This window comes from Fonsecaea pedrosoi (genome assembly GCF_000835455.1).
Source record: "Fonsecaea pedrosoi CBS 271.37 unplaced genomic scaffold supercont1.5, whole genome shotgun sequence".
NCBI lineage: Eukaryota > Fungi > Ascomycota > Eurotiomycetes > Chaetothyriales > Herpotrichiellaceae > Fonsecaea > Fonsecaea pedrosoi.
The window spans coordinates 2,427,588-2,446,211 of NW_013550611.1; the positions used below are offsets into that span (position 1 = coordinate 2,427,588).

At 52.3% G+C, this 18,624-nt stretch overlaps 7 protein-coding genes across 7 annotated transcripts; 2 read left to right on the forward strand and 5 right to left on the reverse strand.

Moving 5' to 3' along the window:
• Positions 1–1,022: 1,022 nt before the first annotated feature.
• Positions 1,023–4,631, reverse strand: Z517_08351 (uncharacterized protein; the record flags this gene model as incomplete). Its single annotated transcript, XM_013426867.1, has 1 exon — positions 1,023–4,631. The coding sequence occupies one exon, from the start codon at positions 4,629–4,631 to the stop codon at positions 1,023–1,025; it is 3,609 nt and encodes a 1,202-aa protein (XP_013282321.1).
• A 930-nt stretch (positions 4,632–5,561) lies between these two features.
• Positions 5,562–6,114, reverse strand: Z517_08352 (histone; the record flags this gene model as incomplete). The annotated part of the gene is made up of 3 exons (XM_013426868.1): positions 5,562–5,617; positions 5,675–5,920; positions 6,105–6,114. The coding sequence occupies 3 exons, from the start codon at positions 6,112–6,114 to the stop codon at positions 5,562–5,564; spliced, it is 312 nt and encodes a 103-aa protein (XP_013282322.1).
• A 763-nt stretch (positions 6,115–6,877) lies between these two features.
• On the reverse strand, positions 6,878–7,997 carry Z517_08353 (uncharacterized protein; the record flags this gene model as incomplete). Its single annotated transcript, XM_013426869.1, has 3 exons — positions 6,878–7,324; positions 7,382–7,819; positions 7,896–7,997. 3 exons carry the CDS (start codon positions 7,995–7,997, stop codon positions 6,878–6,880), a joined length of 987 nt encoding a protein of 328 aa, XP_013282323.1.
• A 512-nt stretch (positions 7,998–8,509) lies between these two features.
• Z517_08354 (uncharacterized protein) lies at positions 8,510–8,944 on the forward strand (the record flags this gene model as incomplete). Its single annotated transcript, XM_013426870.1, has 1 exon — positions 8,510–8,944. One exon carries the CDS (start codon positions 8,510–8,512, stop codon positions 8,942–8,944), a length of 435 nt encoding a protein of 144 aa, XP_013282324.1.
• Positions 8,945–10,253: 1,309 nt separating this feature from the next.
• Positions 10,254–11,702, reverse strand: Z517_08355 (cAMP-dependent protein kinase type 2; the record flags this gene model as incomplete). The annotated part of the gene is made up of 4 exons (XM_013426871.1): positions 10,254–10,281; positions 10,339–10,713; positions 10,765–11,018; positions 11,076–11,702. 4 exons carry the CDS (start codon positions 11,700–11,702, stop codon positions 10,254–10,256), a joined length of 1,284 nt encoding a protein of 427 aa, XP_013282325.1.
• A 1,380-nt stretch (positions 11,703–13,082) lies between these two features.
• Z517_08356 (uncharacterized protein) lies at positions 13,083–15,536 on the reverse strand (the record flags this gene model as incomplete). The annotated part of the gene is made up of 1 exon (XM_013426872.1): positions 13,083–15,536. The coding sequence occupies one exon, from the start codon at positions 15,534–15,536 to the stop codon at positions 13,083–13,085; it is 2,454 nt and encodes an 817-aa protein (XP_013282326.1).
• Positions 15,537–16,116: 580 nt separating this feature from the next.
• On the forward strand, positions 16,117–18,504 carry Z517_08357 (uncharacterized protein; the record flags this gene model as incomplete). The annotated part of the gene is made up of 1 exon (XM_013426873.1): positions 16,117–18,504. One exon carries the CDS (start codon positions 16,117–16,119, stop codon positions 18,502–18,504), a length of 2,388 nt encoding a protein of 795 aa, XP_013282327.1.
• Between the last annotated feature and the right edge of the window lie 120 nt (positions 18,505–18,624).

Sequence of the window (18,624 nt, forward strand, 5' to 3'; positions counted from 1 at the left end):
CCTGGTTTAAAAATATATTTACAAAGACCACAGCACGTACAATTGTCCGGAGAGGAAATAAGAAGTAACCAGGAAGAAGTTATAGCCATTCAAATCCTTGCAATTTCGTTGTCGTCCATTCTTCTCTCAGCCTCATTTTGAGGTCAGCCGTATGGTAGAATCCCACAGGCATCGCCAACACTACACGACACTGTAGCCTAGGCGTCATGGGTTGATCTTGCTGCGCCCTGCGGCCTGCACCGTGATGGCCAATGGAGGGGTGCACTGATGCAGCAATCAATCACTCAACAAGGTATTGGCTTTTATTTTTTTTTCCGTTTGGTTGTTGGTTGGTTAGTTGATAGGCTAGTTGGTTAGGCACCCAGATGCCAGGTCTGTATGCAGGTGGTTGGTCGACTGAGATGTACTGTAACCAACGAACCGAGAAAGCACAGCCCAGGCAGGGTCGCAAGGTCGCAGAGTCGCAGGGTGGCCGCGTGAAGGGTCACCTTTATACACATACCTTGGTACATATCTAGGTAGTCATCCATCTATACATACTTTTTATATATATATATACATGTGCTATTATTCTATGTGTGTACCTACCGGGTAGCTATGTAGGTAGGTACTCAACCCCCCAAACCTCTTCTACGTCTAGAAACGACGCAGGGATAGTTGTAATCAACTAGACACACGGATGATCGATCCAGTGAATACAGAAAGCAATCCACCCCCCGCCCCTCTCTGATTCATGATCCCTCAATCCCAAAAACGCAATTGTATCATGTAGAGATTTCAAGGTGATCAGTGATCAGTAGTTCTGTAGCGTGTGATCCGGAGCAAGAGCATGTCGGGGGGGGGGGGACAAAAAAACAAAACCAAAAAACCAAAGTATTACATACTAATATACCGAGTTACGCCATGCTAATGTGACAATGTACGTCGTAGACGAATAAGTCTGCGTAGATGAAAGATAAGACGGCTGCGGACAATATAACCAATTACAAAGTACCAACTACCAACTACTAACCACTCACGAATCAAGAGACAGCGCTGGCCATGACCAGCGGCCGGACACCGACAACCTGCTTCGTCTTGCCTCCTCCGCCTGGTGCGCCAGAACTAGGACCAGATCCAGAACCAGCGGCGGTGGTAGCATTGGTGTTACTGTCGAGTCTCATGTCCCTCAATTTGGCAGCCACGTCCTCCTGCCCCCCGCCGCTCGTGCTCGTAGTGCCCATCCCGATTCCTTCGTCCTCTCTCACCTGCCTCCTCAACCCTTCGGGGACGGGCAGCTCGACGCACCTGGCGCCAAGTCGTCCCTTGATGTCCTCAAACAACACCTCCATGGGCGCAATATACGCTGTCTTGCTCTTCTCCCCCCAGGCCAAGACGTGACCACAGAGTCCTCCCGAGACGGGATCATACACCCAGGCGCCACTATCTCCTGGGATGCCAAACCCTCCTTCCACGCACCAGCTCACGGAGAAGGATTGGCGGCCGTGCATCTTCACCAACGACATGGCCTGCGAGATGCGACCTCGTCGGAAGCCGGACGACCGACCGCGGCAGTGTACCCGGAGGCCGGAGAGGGACGAAAGGGGTGTTATAGTGGTGAGGACAGGAAGGGGGTTTCTCCTTTGAGGGGATGCTTTAGACCCTGGTCGTGACGAGAGTGTCGCTGGGGGAATACTAGTGCCCTTCTGCTGCGAAGTAATGGCGTTCTCAATCTTCAAGCGATCTTCATGAACCCGAATCAGTGCCCAGTCGACTTCATGTTTCATTTCCCCTCGAATCACGCGTCGAATCCCGCTACTGGCAAAGACATATCCAAACGCATGGCTGGCGAGGTGGTCATCATCGCGGTCTTCCTCGCTGGGAAAGAAGTCGTCGTCAACATCGTCGATGGCGGGTTGAGTAACGCATAGATCGTCATCCGAGTATGGCGCGATGCCTGTTTTGTCGCCAATCGAGGCCGCGTCGTCCGCGTCTGCTTCGTCTTCGGACGAGTCCTCGTCAGACCCGTCGTCGTCATCAAGACCAGGAGGGCTGTCTTCAAGGAACCAGAATTCGTTCCCGTCTGCGTCCATGATGGCGTAGTCGGGGCGGATGGTGCTGGCGTCGCTCTGGTCATCGTCGTCATCACTGTTGTTTTCAAAATCCTCGTCAGAAATGGCAAGATCGGAAAACCGCGAAAGGTCTTCCTCTGATTGCATGAAACGTACATCAGCTGAAGTGTCAAACTGTCCAGGCATTCTACGTGGTGCTGCCGCTCTTCGAGCTTGGTGCTGTTGTTGCTGCTCACTACGTCGCACGATATCGTCGTCATCGTATTCGTCTTCGTCGTCGCTTGGAAGGTCGAGCATGTGATGCACTGTCATGCCGTAGGGTTCGCCGTCGACGAGGATGGTGCCTCCAAAGGAGACGGGAGGAAGATGTTCAGCGTCCTTGAAGGCTCCAATACTGGCTCCACTGGTCGGACGTTCCTGGTATTTTTGCTCCAGAGGCCTTCGATGCATGGCTTTGGGACCTCGGTGAGTTGAGCAACTGGAACCATACCCAGACCGCCTCGGTTTTCTCCTTCTGCCGGTGCCGCTTCTTCTGACTTCGCCGTTGAGGAGGACAACGCCCCATCCCTTTTTGGGTCGAAACTTCTTCCTCAGCACATCACGGACTTTGTTGATCTGTGGGCATTGGATGCAGATGGTTGTTTTGGCGTTTTCAGGGGCACTTCCGAACATCATGAGACTGAGGCTACAGGACGATTCGGGTGAATCCTTGAGAGCGCTCTCCAATATCTTGCCGAGTTTGGGCATCACCATGGTATTCCACTGGTCCAGGTCTTGTTGGGGAATATCGACATCACTCCATTTGCGGAGAGGCTTCTCTGCTTGCGGTGTGGAATGCTGAATCGCCTCCGCCTTTCGCTTCGAGTTCGCTCTCTTGGGGAGGTCGGGCCTAACGTCTTCAAGCGGTATCTGTGGCTTTTTCTCCTCTTCAGCTGCTTTTGCCTCAGCCTTGCACATTTGCTCGATGATGAGAAGCTCAAAGGTCTCGATATCAGAGGCCGGTGGCGGCCCTTCATCATCGAGGGCGCAACATTGTAGCAAGTCCTTGGCTACCTGAAGCAGGAATGCGCCAGCGTCCTCGTAGTTGTTCCTGTACTGCAGCTCTGTGGGCGCTTGCAGGCATTTCTGAACTACCCGCATATACTTGCTGCCGCACTTTGAAGCCAGCTTGTGTGCGTAGATTCGCTGGACTCTCTCCATAAAAAGTCGGCGGTCGTACTTTGGCTTCCACAGTTTCTGTAGAGGGATCCACAGACCAATCTCTAACAAAAGCAAACCGAGACTGTAAATGTCATAGGCAGGAACAACCTCATCCGCATGAATGTCGTGGTCAGGGTGCCGATAGATGGTTGCCGAGAATGGCTCCTCCGCTTGCAAGCGAGCCAGAAAGTCCTGACAAGATTGTAGTAGATAGGGGTGTCTCAACTCTTTAGGTAATTGGGGGCGATGCATATGCTCTCTGCTGCCGATGAGAAGGATATTGTTACTGTTGATGTACTGGTGAGTTTCTCCCTGGGCGAAGTAGCCCATGATGGACAAAGAGAGGTTGTATGCCAGTCGGAATCGATCTTCGAGAGCTGGCGACGAGCCTTCTGTAACGTTGCTCGTGGCTAGAAGAGACGAAAGAGTCCTGTGTTGTTGGAGAGTTTTTTGGTCGTGTCCCTCAGGTAAGGCATAGACCATTGCACAGCGCGGTCCATTGGGGTCAACAGTGAATCCGAGAAGTCTCAGATGGCCGCACCACGACAAGGATCGATCTTTGCAGAGCTTCTCGCCGAGTTCATGGAGCTCGAAGACGTCCTCGGCACTTCCGACAACATATGGTGGGCAGTCAGCCGTGAGAAAGTCAACGAGGACCGGGCAAGCACCCTGGCGGAAATAGGCGATCGACCTTTCTCTTGAAGTCGCCGAGCCTTCGGCGGGATCATATGGTGGAGGGTCGAATGCTTGGGGCGAGTAGGTGCTGAACTCCAGACCATTGAAGTCGATGTGCAGGGGATGGTCGTAGAGGGGGGCGTAGTCTGTACCATCGGCAGCAAGCGACCCATGAGCATGCTTCATCCGTTTGGCGTCACCACTCTTCTCGTCAGCCCTCCTTGATTCCTCGAGGCTATAGAGGACGTCGATACAAGTTGTCAGCTGCTCCAGGAGCGCACGCCCCGTCATGACCTCGTGACTAGTCCAGTCCCTCCGCTGGGCCACAGGACTCGCACCAGGGCCTCGTGCCGACTTCTTCATCTCGTAGCGCTCCGGATGCTCGAGTCGGCCACTCTCTTCCAGGAGCCTTTTGATCTCCGACATGACGCTGGCCACCACCTCGCCCAAACCAGCCTGGTCGATTTTCTTGTCGATGTCGACATCGCCTTGGGCGGAATATGGCGCGCCAACGTCGGTCCAGTGCATCCCCCATGCCAACAACCTGTCCTGCTGAATCTGAAAATCCCGTCTCAGGTCCCTCAACTCGGGCAAGTCCGTAACATTGGCAGCTGCGGGAGTGACTTTGGCGCTCTCATACGACTGCTTGGTGTCTGAGTAGAGCTTGGACAGGCGCTGAAGATACGTGCCACGCCGTTGGAACATGATGGCGATCGGCGGGCGAGTAGAGACTGGGTAATTATCGTCTGCTTTCCCAGTTCATGATCTGACTTATTGCGTGCGACAAGGCTGAAGAAGGTGATGCATTGTGAGGAATTGGAGCGGTAGAGGTCGTAGTTCGAAGTTGGGTAGTGCTGAACTGATCGTGCATAAGGACCCGAGAAGTCTGAGCGGGGTGAAGCCGAGTATATCGGCATGGGACGAAATCCTGTTGCCTGTTAATATTATTCGACGCATCAGCCAATCTTCGCCACAGCCCCTCGGGAAGCGCAGTGCCGCCTAAGATTGGCCGCCTGGAAGAATCGGAGGCTGCCTCTGGTTAGGCGCCTGTTCCGAGTGGCTCCAGCCACACTTCCCAGTCTCACTCTCACCCCAGAGTTTCCTCGTTTTCGGTACAAGTTACACTGCTGCCTTGCCACGATCGTTTGCTCGTGCCTGGAGTAAAGGCGCCCGCATCTCGATAGTCTCTTTGTACAAAGTAGCGACTCTACATACAAAGGACGAAGGTTGCGCTGGCATGCGTGGGGAATACAGAGACTGAGCTGAAGCCTGAACAGATTGGCCCCTTGTCTCATCAGAACATTCTAGTAATCCGCGAAGCTAGGAAGACAGCATCTTTAGGAAACGTCGCAGCATCAAATCAATTTTGATTCAATTGTTCGATTGTGTTACAATTGACTACTTGTCTTCTGTAAGAGGTCCACTCAAAGGGATACAAAATCCATCTTGAGCATTGCTGCGCCTTTGTCGAGCAGGACACAAATGTTGGAAACCCCTTCCGCATAAAACCCAACGTCAATAGTTTTGTAATACAGCCAGACCCATGCGCCGAGTTTCATCATCCATAAACCACCATAGCCCGTTTCCGTTTCTGTCGCGTTGGCGTAACTCTAGGTATTGACCGCGTTAGGAAATCTAACCACCGAAACCGTAGAGGGTTCTGCCTTGTCGCTTGAGGGCGTACACAACATCTGTCATCTGTGTTAGTCTTTGGTCATGTACACGATGTGGTCTCACTCTCGACTTACCAAGCGAAGTGACAGTCTTTCTCTTTGCGTGCTCGGTGTAGGTGACAGCGTCACGAATGACCGATTCGAGGAAGGACTTGAGGACACCACGGGTCTCTTCGTAGATCATGGCTGAGATACGCTTGACACCACCACGACGAGCGAGACGTCGAATGGCAGGCTTGGTGATACCTTGGATGTTGTCACGAAGAATCTTGCGGTGGCGTTTGGCACCACCCTTGCCGAGACCCTTTCCGCCCTTACCGCCTGTGTGCAGAGTTTCGTTAGTTATATTGTTTCATGAGGACGTTGTTGTGGTCGAGGATGTTAGGTGTTCAGGTGGAGGGTGGCGTGGAAACAGCTTCAGGGAAGCTCCATGCGACGAGGAGGTGCAGCGACGGCGACGACGAGGATAATCGTGACAGCCTGATGCAGCAAGGTGTTTACTTACGTCCAGTCATGTTTGCAAAGTTGATTCAAAGATGAAAATATGAGCAATTGGTGAGTAATCGATGGTTGGTTGATGCAAGGTTGATGAAAGCGGAACAACCAAAAAGTAGTAGTGGCGCGAAGATGGTCAAAAGTGGGCGGAACAGGAGGGAAAAAGAAAAGGAGGAAAATGGGCAGGAGGGAAACGAGGATTATAAGCGAAAGGGTAGATGGGTGGGCAGTGACAGCAAGATCAGGTCAGGTCGGGGCCTTGGCGTTGATCCAAAGTTGCCTGGGGGTTGATTCAGACTGCGAAAAGGTCGATTTGAAAATCAGGCAAAAGACGTGCTCGAATTCACTCACTCATAACAAGGCACGGATGCGCGCTGTTGATTGGCTGTGAGATTCGATGTTGGGTTTGCTCTGTGTTCTGGATGCTGCCGGGTCCAGATCACGAGGCGCTAGTAGGCTTAGTCGCGTTAGTGGACCATATTTGGTTTAGTGGATACTATTCACGTGATATAACCACGCCTCCAGATCCCAATCGGGCAAACACCTGTTCTTTATCAGTGATATTTCAACAAGGCTATGCTTCACTCTCACTGTACAAGAACAGCGACCAGGACAAGAGCTGGTCTACATGGCTCTCTTGGCATATCAGAGCCCCAACATACCACATGACCCGTATCACATATGGAGCAAGCCAAACAGTGGAATATCTTTCGATTGATCATTGTACAAGCAGGAGTCATGACCTACCCATGCCGCCCAGAACTCCTCTGATTCCCACCCCCCCTAAAACCCCTTGAATCCGTCATACCGCTGCTTCTCCTTGTACTTCTTGTACCCAACATAGCCGCCACCAGCCACACCAGCGAAGAGGAGCAACTTGAAAAAGAACCATCCCCAACCACCACCCTGCGGTCTGGTGCTTCTTCCCCTCCCACTTGTCCGTGCTTGCGCAGCCTTATCTCTCCCGGTGTTTGCTGCCACGGGGTTGTAGAGGTTCCGAGTCTCCACGCTGATAATGTCAAAGTTATCCGAAAGCTCGCCTGTGTGCGCACTGAAACCCAAATACGCCGTGTTGGGCATCTTCAATGGCTGATCTGCTGTGGGGGTAATGGAGAAGCAGTCGATCCATGCGTCGGTCGACTTGTACTGTAGCTGGAGCGAAAGTGACCTATCTTGGAAATAAGTCAATTTTGCTTTGGTGGGGATAGAAGCACCGCGCAACCCTCGAGCCTGTGTGTCATCCTTGATCAGTCTCATATCAGGTGCCTGGAGCTGCTCCTATCTTACCGAGCAACCACCGATCTCGTTCGCTTTCCCATCGTTGGCCGCATCATATGAAGTCTTGCCGTCTCCCATCATACCCATCACGTAAGGAAACACAACACCAGGTCTGTTGTTCTTGTATGTGTCGAAGAAAATGCCCAATCCTTCAAAGCGGTCGGCGTGCCCGAATACCGGACCAGGCTGCGCCCTCTCCTTGGTAATCCACATCGCAAACCCATCGCCGTGTAGGTGACCTTTACCGTGAATCGAGAACTCGAATTCCACTTCCCAGTTGGTCGCCGTCAGCGGTATTCGGGAGAAGATCCACCCTGACTGTGAGGGCATGTCGGAGGCGAGGCGTATGTACTGGTCGGCGCGGATGATTGTGTCACCACCAAAATCAAACCACCGACTTGACATGTCCGAGTCGAGGTATGGAGGCGCGAGACTGTGTGTTCGCAGCTGACGAGAGAACAGAGAGTGTTAGCCAGTGGTCCAGCAAACGCAGGAGGAGAACTAATTGTGTAGCATAACTCACAGGGACACTCTTCATCTCTGGGTCTGCTTCTACCGCCGCTCGCGTGCCCACCGCACATGCCGCCAGCAGCCATAAGGACGACCAAACATTAGATGGCCACATCTTGAACAGAACAGTGCCTGTTGCTCAGAAGTTTCGCGATAGCGTGAGGGAAGAATTCTGTCACGGAGACTTCATGGCAAGACCACAGCTGTGTCTTCAATAGTTGTCGCAGGCACCCCTTAAAGGCGCAGAAAAAAGTGAAATTGTCACGTCGGACTACTGTAAAGGTGTTCAGTTTCGCCAGACTATTCGACGCAGGTGAACTGGGGCTTGTGGAGAACACGAAATGGTTTGCCGATGGGGCCCCTGCCAATTAAGTCACTCCGGCCAATTGTTATAGGCGGCCAGCAGCATGGCTTTATTACGAGCTACCACCGCCCGGCCGACCTGCCTGGTAAAACTTAACTAGGTCTCTAAACAACCCGACAAGTCAACATTTCTTGTAGAGGTACTTTTTCCGTGCAACAGAAACGCTTGTCCAAGCAAGTTCCACAGCACACCTGAAGCCCCGTCCGACTTAGGAACTCAAGACGACAGAGATCGTCAGTACATAATCAGAAGACTGTGACAAAATGGCCTTTGGCGGCTTTTTCGGCGGCGGTTCGTCCAAAGACAACTCTTCATCGACATCATCATCCTCCGACTCTTCGTCCACATCCGTCACGAACCCCCTATCCTCCTCATTCTCGTCTACTGGCGGTACAACGACGACGCCGGGCGTGACACTCCAGCGCATCCAGTCCGCTATCAGCGAGCAATCCAACGTCGCCAACGCAAAGCAGCTAATCTCCAATGTCCACACGAATTGCTTTGAGAAATGCGTCCCCAATCCCGGCAGTAGTCTGAGCTCGGCAGAACAAAAGTGCTTGACCGCATGTATGGAGAAGTACATTGATGCATGGAACGTCACGAGCCGGACATACACAGCGAGGTTGCAGAGGGAGAGCGCATCGTTGGCCGGTGGAATTGGGGGTGCCGGTGCTGGAGGGGGAAAGGAGCTTTTTTGAGCGGACTCGCACAGTGACGTTGCGAAGGCCAGCCTCATGAGGCTGGGGCTGGAGAAAGCAGGATCCTAGAAGCATCCATATTATTGGAACCTGGTTGACTCCCAAAAGGTGCGAGCCACAAGCCAAGCAGGAGGAGCATGGGACGAGGCCAGGCCGGCCATCTTCAGACTCGATCAATCGACCACTTCCATGATGAGCCGGTGCTCTTTTGTACATGATGCACTGGACACCCGATCACAGCGAGTGCAGTGGTCGCCCACCAAAGCACTTCCAACGCTCTAGTGGCTGTCGACTTGGAGCCTCGTTGATGTCGACTCGGCGCTTTTTCGAAGCCTGCACACGCCTCTCAGATGTATACAACAAAGCAGCCTTCCTTTCACTTCTCAACAGAGATCTTCTGCTGACTTATTCCTCAAAAACGTCGTTGTTTGGGGTGGTTTACAAGTTACGAGTTTCGCCATAAACCCGCGCTTGCTTTGTATAGATCTCGATTCCACAACATAGCTGTACAATAGTCTTTACTTTAGGGGACCGTCAAAAATTGAAAAAAGCAACCAAATTTCCAAAGACATGCTTGATGCAGTTATGGATGGAGCAGATGATCTTTACGAGTAGTTCATGCCCCAGTGCCGCGGACCGCTTAACACTAGATATTACTGCTTCTCTGGTCTTTACCTTCTCCCGACAGATCAGATGCGACGTGTTTGAAGAGGACACAAAAAATTACTGCATTGAAAAGGCAGAGGCTCATCCAAGGCTCAACTGCTCTGCTTCTGTGCATCAGAGGGATAACTTCTTGAATGGCAAGTATGCAAAGTCGATATCTCATGGCCACCCGTGCCGATATTGTCCTGGTACAATGCACCGAGGGCTTTGTGCAATTCCCGATATCGCCTTCTGAAGTCATCATAGATATTTCAGCTTCCTGCTTCTTGCTCCCCGCTCCTCGCTTCATCGTCGCCATCATTATACACAGCAACAACAACATCCACAACCGCCGCGGCCCACTAAACACTGCAACCACAAATCCAAAGAAACCACGTTCACCACCAGATTTTCATGGTGGCTTCTCCCTGAGAGCCGTATCCGCTATCATCAAAATTCGTTAATACGAGGACTGCACCGGCTGCAGCACAAATCGAATCCGGGGCCACTTTTTTTGTTGTTGCTCCTGTCGTATCGAACCAGAATATCTGGCAGTCATTTTACAGGGACAAGGCCTGATTTCTGGTCTTCTGTCTCTGGTACTCCGTACTCGGTAGCATTTTGTACGATGCTCCTTTCCATCTTCGCTGTGGCGACGTCATAATCAAAAGTCCACGAAGAAATGGCCGAATCTGGGTATCATGTCAGCTCTCGGACATTCAGAAAAGCTGGTCATTAGGGTTTCATACGGGTCCTCTCCCTTCTTGCCGTATTCTTCTGTCTCCTCGGGGTATTTGTCGAACTGACTGGCATCACCAGCTCCACCTTTCACTGGCGGGACGTACGGGGCGTCAATATCTTTCTTCAGCAGTCTTTCCCAGGTAACCTCCGCGAACCACGCATGGTTTTTGATGTCTGCTGGACCTCCGTGCAAATTGCCCAATCTCTTTGTCAGATCGTTTGTGATCAGCTGAACCAGAAGGTCTTGAGCGTCAGCATGAATGTAAGGAGGGTATTTGACTCTTCCTTTGAGGATGTTTTCGTAGATCTTGACAGGGGACCCTCCGTCCCAGAAGGGAGTGAATCCGCACAGCATTTCGAAGATCAAGATCCCGAGAGACCACCTGGAGACGTCTTAGTGCGAACGCTCAAAACACGGCGACAGGCAAGCTCACCAATCCACTGACTTATTGTACCCTTTTGAGGCTACAACCTCCGGAGCGAGGTAATCTGGCGTACCGCAAAGGGTCCACGTTATGTCAGGCACTTCTTTGGCAAAGCCAAAATCGGTGATCTTGACGTGACCGTGTCTATCCAACAGCAGGTTTTCCGGCTTCAGGTCGCGGTAGATGATGTTCTGCCCGTGCAGATACTCCAGTGCCAACGTGACTTCGGCAGCATAGAACTTGGCTACAGGATTAGGGAAACGCTGTCGCAAAAATTCAACATTAGCTTGATAGCAGACAAATCAAGCACAAGGTATTACCTGAGATTTTCGAAGCAGACTGAAAAGCTCCCCACCCTCGATAAAGTCCATGACCATGTACAGGTTCTTTGAATCCTGGAACGTTCCCCACAGTGTGATGAGGAATGGGTGCTTGACACGTTGCAGCATACGTCTTTCGTCATTTGTATGCTCAATTTGTTTCATCTTGACCACTTGGGCCTTCTTCAGGACTTTGATGGCATAGAAGCGTTGGTTATGTTTTGACTGAACCAGGTGCACCCGCCCAAACGAGCCCGTGCCCAGGGTCCTCTGGATTGCAAAGTCCGAGAGGGTGTATTTGCCCTTCGTTTGTCTCTGCACCGGCTTGGAATCCACCACGCCCCCGGAAGGGCTGACAACAGGAGCAGCGTTCATATCGACGCCGCCGTTACTTTCGATCGTCTTGGCATGAGGTTCTGGAGTGGAGGTGGTTGTCACAGCCGTGGTGGCTTGGGAGGGTACATCGGAGGCGCCTGTAGTCTTGGAAGGGACAGGCGACGAGGTGTCGGTTTTATGTGAGGACTTGTATTGAATAGGCTGATAACTGCCTCCGCCTGATTGAGCGGACTTGTCGTCAGAAGACTCCTTGGTCTTCTTTTTCTTGAGGAGACCTCCAAAGGTCGGCATTTGAGTGACGCAGGGAAGCGCACGTTCCCAGAGGTTGGAATGCTAACAATAGGATGATTCACAGGAGCTCGGAGGCCTGTTGGACTGCCCACCGAGTCGCAACGTGGAACGTGGAATTAGTTGAGGGAGGGCAATGGACTGCGAAGTGGGGAGGGGTAGCAACAGCCGCAGCTCGCAGCTCGCAGCAAAAGTAGAAAAGAGGCCAGGATCAATCCAAGACGGTTTGCTCGATTATTCGGTCGGGTAATGGGCTGGTCGCTGGGAAGCTGCAGCGCAAGCTGATAAGCTCCAATAAAGAGTGGAGGGGAAGGTGACGACCGCGACAATAAGATCGGTCAGGATTGAGATCGAGCTTTGACACCTTCTCCTTTTTTTTTGGTCCTTTCAAGGAATAGTGAAGCACAATCGAACTGGGGGAGACAGGTTGTGTATCACAAACACAGACAGGGAATGAAAAGGACAGGTCGGAGCTCCAAGTTGGAAAGCTGAGAGACGGGATCTTTGAACTTTCTGCGTCCCTTCTTCCAGGAGCTGGGGGAGGACTCTGGGTCGTCACTAGTATTCAGTGGTTAGGTAAAGAGGGTGATGGAGGGCGAACTTGTTGAGCTTGGGTGTGGTGGATGATATTATTGGCGATGAGGGCACCAGTGATGAGCATCATTTGGTGAGGGGCCAATGCCGGGCGGTACAGGGGGAGCAAAGAGCGAGGGGGGTTACAGTAGCCGGTGGATTTAGGTGTGCGGAATCTAGATTGTGAATAAGGAGAACAAGCACCAACACCAACACCCAGGCCAGCACTAAGCACTGCGGGTAGACGCAGGCTGTGGCGATTGCAGGCAGCCAGGCGAGAGATGGTGTTTTCTTCGTCCTCAAGAGATGTGGGGAAACTGATTACCAGACAATCGCCCTTTCACAGGCAGCTTGTTGCTCGTCAACTCTTGTCGCTCCTCTCATTCCTCTTCATCTGTTTGCCTATTGCCTAGTCAATTCACAGTTCTGCCCACTCACCTCGTCTCTTTCAGCCACGTATGTCACGGTCCACTAGTATCTGGCTCGTGGTGGTGGAAGAGCTACCCCTCCTTACGTATGTCGTAGATAAAGGCACCCACTGGCCGACCCAGCCGAGGTTTGCCGGGGCTGTCCGCACCACCGCTGTCTATGCCCGCTATCCCCGGGTGACATAATCCCACTAAGAACGCCCAATGCGCCCACCACGCCTAACCATACAAAGCCCTATACATACCTGGGTACTTAGTACGGTGCATGGATGCAGCTTTGTGTACAGGTATTCGTCCTCCGCTCAATGACGCCGCCAACAAAACAGCCGAACAGATAAATGTCCTGTATATCTGGATACATATCCAGCAAAGCTCGCTTCCCTCATGCTCGTGCCAACCTCATTTCCCGTGTTACCTCGTCCACAATCTCCTGCGCCTCGCCTGCTGTGCGCGCCTCAAAGTCATATCGTTTCGACTCGTTAATTCTTCGCACTACAATTCGAACAAGCTTGGGGTGCTTGGAGCTGACCTTGCACTTCAGGATATCGGTGAATGCGATCGAGCTGAACTTTGCATTGGAGCTGGTGTCTGCCGGCATGACATGGATAATGTCGCCATCAAACACAAGCACCCTTTGACTCCCTTGAGCAAATCCACCAAGCTGTTTGCGCGTGACATAATACTTCTTGAAGTTGCTGGCACTCGATAAAAGGTCCTGTTTCTGTGCTAACGGGTGGAGCGGTTGACCTCTCTTGCCTTTCTTGGGACCTTGAATGTCTAGCAAGAGTGGTGCATTTGGCGAGGAGCTTCCCGGCGAGCCTGTCAAGGAGGCACCGGCACCGAATCTTCGACGCACAAGATCCAATTCAGATCGTGCCCCTAGCGCTTCCACAGTGCGGTCCAAGGGTGCAACAGTATTCGTCCCCGCCACTTTTAGAACGAATCCAGCCTTTTCAAGATTCCATCTCTTACAGACATGGTCTAAAATCTCAGCAATGTAACCATCCGTCGAAATCTCCATAGTCATTGTCTGGGCGGTCATTTCGAGGTTCAGATATCGTATCCGAATCGTCTTTGTAGCGCCCATTCGCGGAGTAGCCTGGGGTGCGGCGGGCGCTGGGAGATCTGCAGGCTTTAAAGATGTGTTGCTCAGCGCAGAGGTGAATGGTTGGCCAGCCAGAAGAATGTTGGTCCGTGACGGCAGTGCTTTTGCTGGGGGAGGAGGTGGTGCCTGAGACTGGGGTGTAGTTCCGTCAAGCGCGGCGACAGGGCCGACTTCTACTGCTGCTTCTGGTATGAACTGAGGCGTTTCCTTTTTGTTCGCTTCATACTGAGCCGCAGAAGCTTCGACAAGCGCAAACTCATCAAATGGACGATCTCTTGCGCGACCTCGGCCACCTCTGTTGTTGTTGTACGTGAAGTCCGCTATTGGCCTCGTACGGACGAGCGGTGGGAAATCATCATCCACCTCTCCATCTTCGACCATCCGTAATGTCCACTTGTTGACATCGAGCTGTTCAGGCTTGAGAGGAGGTTCCCGCTTTTCCTCCCCATATCTCCACAGAGCGTGACCGATCGCTTCTGCGACGGTGACCAGACTACCGTCTTTGGAGTTACGAGCAAGTGGCATCTCAAAAGGCTCATCGGCATCGCTTGCGAACGGTGTGTATATCTTGACCCAAAGTGGGTTAGGAGTGCCTTTGCCAGAGAGACCGGCAAATGCCTGTACGGGGTTGCTCGGGGCCCTTTTCTGAGCACCGAGGGCCGCTGTGAGTAGACTCTTGGGCTGTATCATACTAATAGGTCGAGGAGGTGGTAGCTCATGCAGGATTGGCAACGTTCGTTGCCTTTTGGGTGATTCTGGTAGAGATGAACGAGAGCCTGAGCCGGTCAAACTGCCGAGCGTGGGCGGTGTAGATGTAAGGTTTCTGTCCTCCATGGTGTTGAGGAGTGATGCAGAGTCCATGGTCTCGCCCAATTCGGAAGAAATTGCAGATCCAACAGATTCCGCATCAGAGTCATCTTGCACATCTCCTGGTTGACCTGGACCTGCGCTGACCCTCAAAGGAGCCTCGTCGGGGTTGGGTGCAGATTTAGACCTTTGGCCTGCATGGACTTGACGACGCTGGAAATAGGCCGGGTCGACTTCATTCTCAGAAGACATATCGCTGCTTGTGGTAGTATCTCGCCTGGCGCGAGCTTTGACAGCTTCGACAGCACCAAGAGAGCCAGTTCGGCGCCTGTTGTCCGTAGGGCCTGCCAAAGGGGATGTCCTTTCCCCGTCGACATCCGAGCCGCGGATGGGAGATGAGTCGGCTCGGTGGCGGGAAGGCATCTTTGCGAAACGAATTTGCTGCGCAGCACGTTGTGCACCGTCGGCCTCCTCGTCAGACTCGTCGGTGAGATCGCTGCTATCGTCATCCTCAACATGCTCCTTTTTCCTTCTTCGCCTGACGTTAAACCCGGGACCAATGGTGTCGTTGCTGGTTCTACCAGTGACGAGGCCACCTTCATCCTCTTCGTCAGCTTGAGAGTTTATTCGCTGCAGCTCGGAGCCTTCCTTAAGATACTCGCTGTTGATCGAGGTCGGAATGGGCGGAGAGTATGTCCGGTGAACAGGGTCCGCTGACCAGCCTGCTGCGCGGAACCCAGGAGTATTCAAGATTGATGAGTTAACATTGATGAGTCGCTCTGCAGTGCCGTCTTTCGCACTCCCTAGGTAAGATGTGCGCAGAAACCAGATGGCAAAACTGGCGTCTAAGTCAGCGGGATCGATTTCATGACAACTGAGCCAGAATCTCCGCACGGTCCGCCGCGGTACATTTGAGGGGGACATCCTTACTCTTCATTTTGTAATAGGGCCATGTTAGGTAGGATACCTGACCAGACAGACGGGTCTTCAGTCCAGGGTCGCGTAATTCCAAGATGAATCCATCAAGGGTCAAGTTAATCCACCAACAACACAGTCTTGGTATCCTTGGAGCACACGAGAGATGGCCATAAGCCGCATAAATGACTTCTTCAACGTGGGAATTGGTATGTGAAACAAGGTATCTATGAAGTTTGGTCACCCAGGACTGACATCGAGGGAGTCCATGTTTGACTTCGCTAGGTGGCAGTTGGCTTACAAGTGAAGCACCACCGAAACACGGTTCGACAAGTTGCCCAGTTTGGCGGTTGGTGCTGCTGCTTTTGGAGGGGTTGTTCCCCTCGATTCCCCCTCGACGCTTACTAACCAATCAGCGCCACTGCGAAGTATGTCAGCCTTGCAGCTCTGGTGGCTGTAGCCTCGTCACTTTAACTGCGGGCTGCTCTTGTGCCTCTGTCTGACCTTCTCAACCTCATCGTTCTTTGTCCCGGATCAACCTAGGTGGTTTTCTGCCTTTCAGCCCATTTCAGTTTACTTCGCAGTCATAATGGAGTGTCCTCATGCCTATCTAGATACTCTCCGACCCCCCAGACCTAACCAGAGTGTCTACCGCGAAGACTGCACCCAATGTTTCGATTCCATAGACGATGAAGCTGGTCTTGACGTCTGCCTGCACTGCTTCAATGGTGGCTGCGCAGGAGATCGTAATCACTCGCTACTCCACCACTCCTCTACGGAACATCCACTCGTTCTAAACATCAAACGAACCCGGAAACAAGTCCAACGGGATGAGCCCCCACCAAAGCTCACCAAACTCGCCATTGCCGCGGAAACAGAGGAGGACAAGTATGATACAGTGACAAGAGTCAAGTGCTATGCATGTCAAATACAAGATCTGAATAAGGACTCGGGAAATCTACCTGCAGTTGTGGATGGAGTCATGAAGGCCATGACTTTTGCCAAATCAGAAGAAGTCAAGGCTTGGGAGCAAGAGTTCACGCCGTGCGAACACACACTCTGTCTGGAGCAGCAGCCTAGCCGACAGATTGAATCACAAAACCTGGGTTCATGTTCCATGTGTGATCTAAAGGAGAACCTGTGGCTCTGCCTGGAATGTGGTAATCTTGGGTGTGGCCGCGCACAGTTCGGTGGAATCGGTGGCAACTCCCATGGCTTGGGTCATGCAACAGAGACCGGTCATGCCGTTGCCGTCAAGCTTGGTTCCATCACCCCGGAAGGCAATGCCGACGTCTATTGCTACGAGTGTAATGAGGAGCGGATTGATACAGACCTTGCAAAGCACCTCGCTCACTGGGGCATCAACATTGCGGAACGGGAAAAGACTGAAAAGAGCCTCATGGAGATGCAGGTGGAGCAGAATTTGAAATGGGACTTCTCAATGACAACAGAAGATGGCAAAGAGCTATCCCCACTCTTTGGGCCTGGCCTCACTGGTCTAAAGAATATTGGCAACAGTTGCTACCTTGCAAGCACTGTACAATGCCTGTTCGCCTTGCCGGATTTTCAACAGCGGTACTACCACCCTGACGAACCGCCTCCAGCCACTGAACTCCCTGCCGAAGACCTAGAGACACAGCTGCGGAAGCTCGCTGACGGTATACTCTCCGGCCGCTATTCTCGTCCCGAAAACACCGTTCGTGCTACTCCCGACAATCCGGAAGTACCGCATCAGAAAGGTCTCTCCCCCGCCATGTTCAAACACCTGATCGGACGAGGACATGAAGAGTTCTCAACTATGAGGCAACAGGACGCTTTTGAATTGCTCCTCCATCTCTTCAAGCTCATCAATATCTCCAACGGATCTCGCCCTTCCGAAGACCCCGTCCAATCTTTTCGCTTTGCACTGGAGCAACGATTGCAGTGTCTGAACTGCAAGCGAGTGCGATATAGAACTGATGAGCAAGACAACATCTCAATTCCTGTACCGGTCAGGAGGAAACCTGTATCTAACGGTGACGTTGAAACAGCAGATACGACGAAGGGTGCCGAATTCGAGCCAGTGTCGCTCAAGGAATGCCTGGACATCTTCACCGCTTCCACTTCCGTGGAATTGACCTGTCCCGCTTGTAGCTCCAAGGCAGGCTTTTCGAAGTCATCCAAGTTCAAGACGTTCCCCCGCAACCTCGCAATCAATCCTCTTCGCTTCGAAATCATCAACTGGGTGCCAACTAAACTCGATATCCCTGTTCAAGTGTCAGATGAGCCGTTGGACCTAAGCATATATAAATCCTCTGGCTTGCAACCGGGCGAAGAGGAACTGCCAGAAGATGCAGACGTGGGAGAGTCTAAATCGTCTTCAGCTACATTCATCCCGAACGAGGCCGCCCTTGAGCAACTTGCGTCTATGGGTTTCCCTCTAGTACGCTGCGAAAAGGCACTTCACGCTACAGGCAACGCAGACGCCGAGGCCGCCATGAACTGGCTGTTTTCGCATATGGATGACCCCGATATTGACGAACCTCTGAATCTTGGTGGTGGTGGTGGTGGCGGCGGAACTGGCTCAGCTGACGATGCTGACAAGATTGCTCAGCTTGGTGATATGGGTATTAGTGTGCCACAAGCACGCAAAGCACTGCGGGAGTGCAATGGTGATGTCAATCGAGCTCTAGACTGGGTCTTCAGCCATCCTGACGATCAAGGGGATTTCGGCGAAGATGTCCCTGCCACTGCCAGTCAGCCAAAGGCACTCCCCGGCAGCGATCAATTGCCTGCCAAGTTTGAACTTCAGAGTATTGTCTGCCACAAAGGCGCAAGCATTCATGCCGGTCATTATGTCGCGTTCATTCGAAAGTCGATTCCAGGAGAAGGCAAGGAACGACAGTGGGTTCTCTTCAATGATGAAAAGGTTGTCAAGGCGGCGGACGTGGACGAAATGAAGAAGTTCGCATACATCTACTTTTTCCGCATGGTATGAGGGTCGTCGACAGCGACGAATCAGGTTGTTAAGGCCCTAGGACAGTACGATTACACACATGGAATGCATGGATCAGAAATGTATGAAAAGCAGAGGGAAGGGAGATCTGCTATCCGAAGC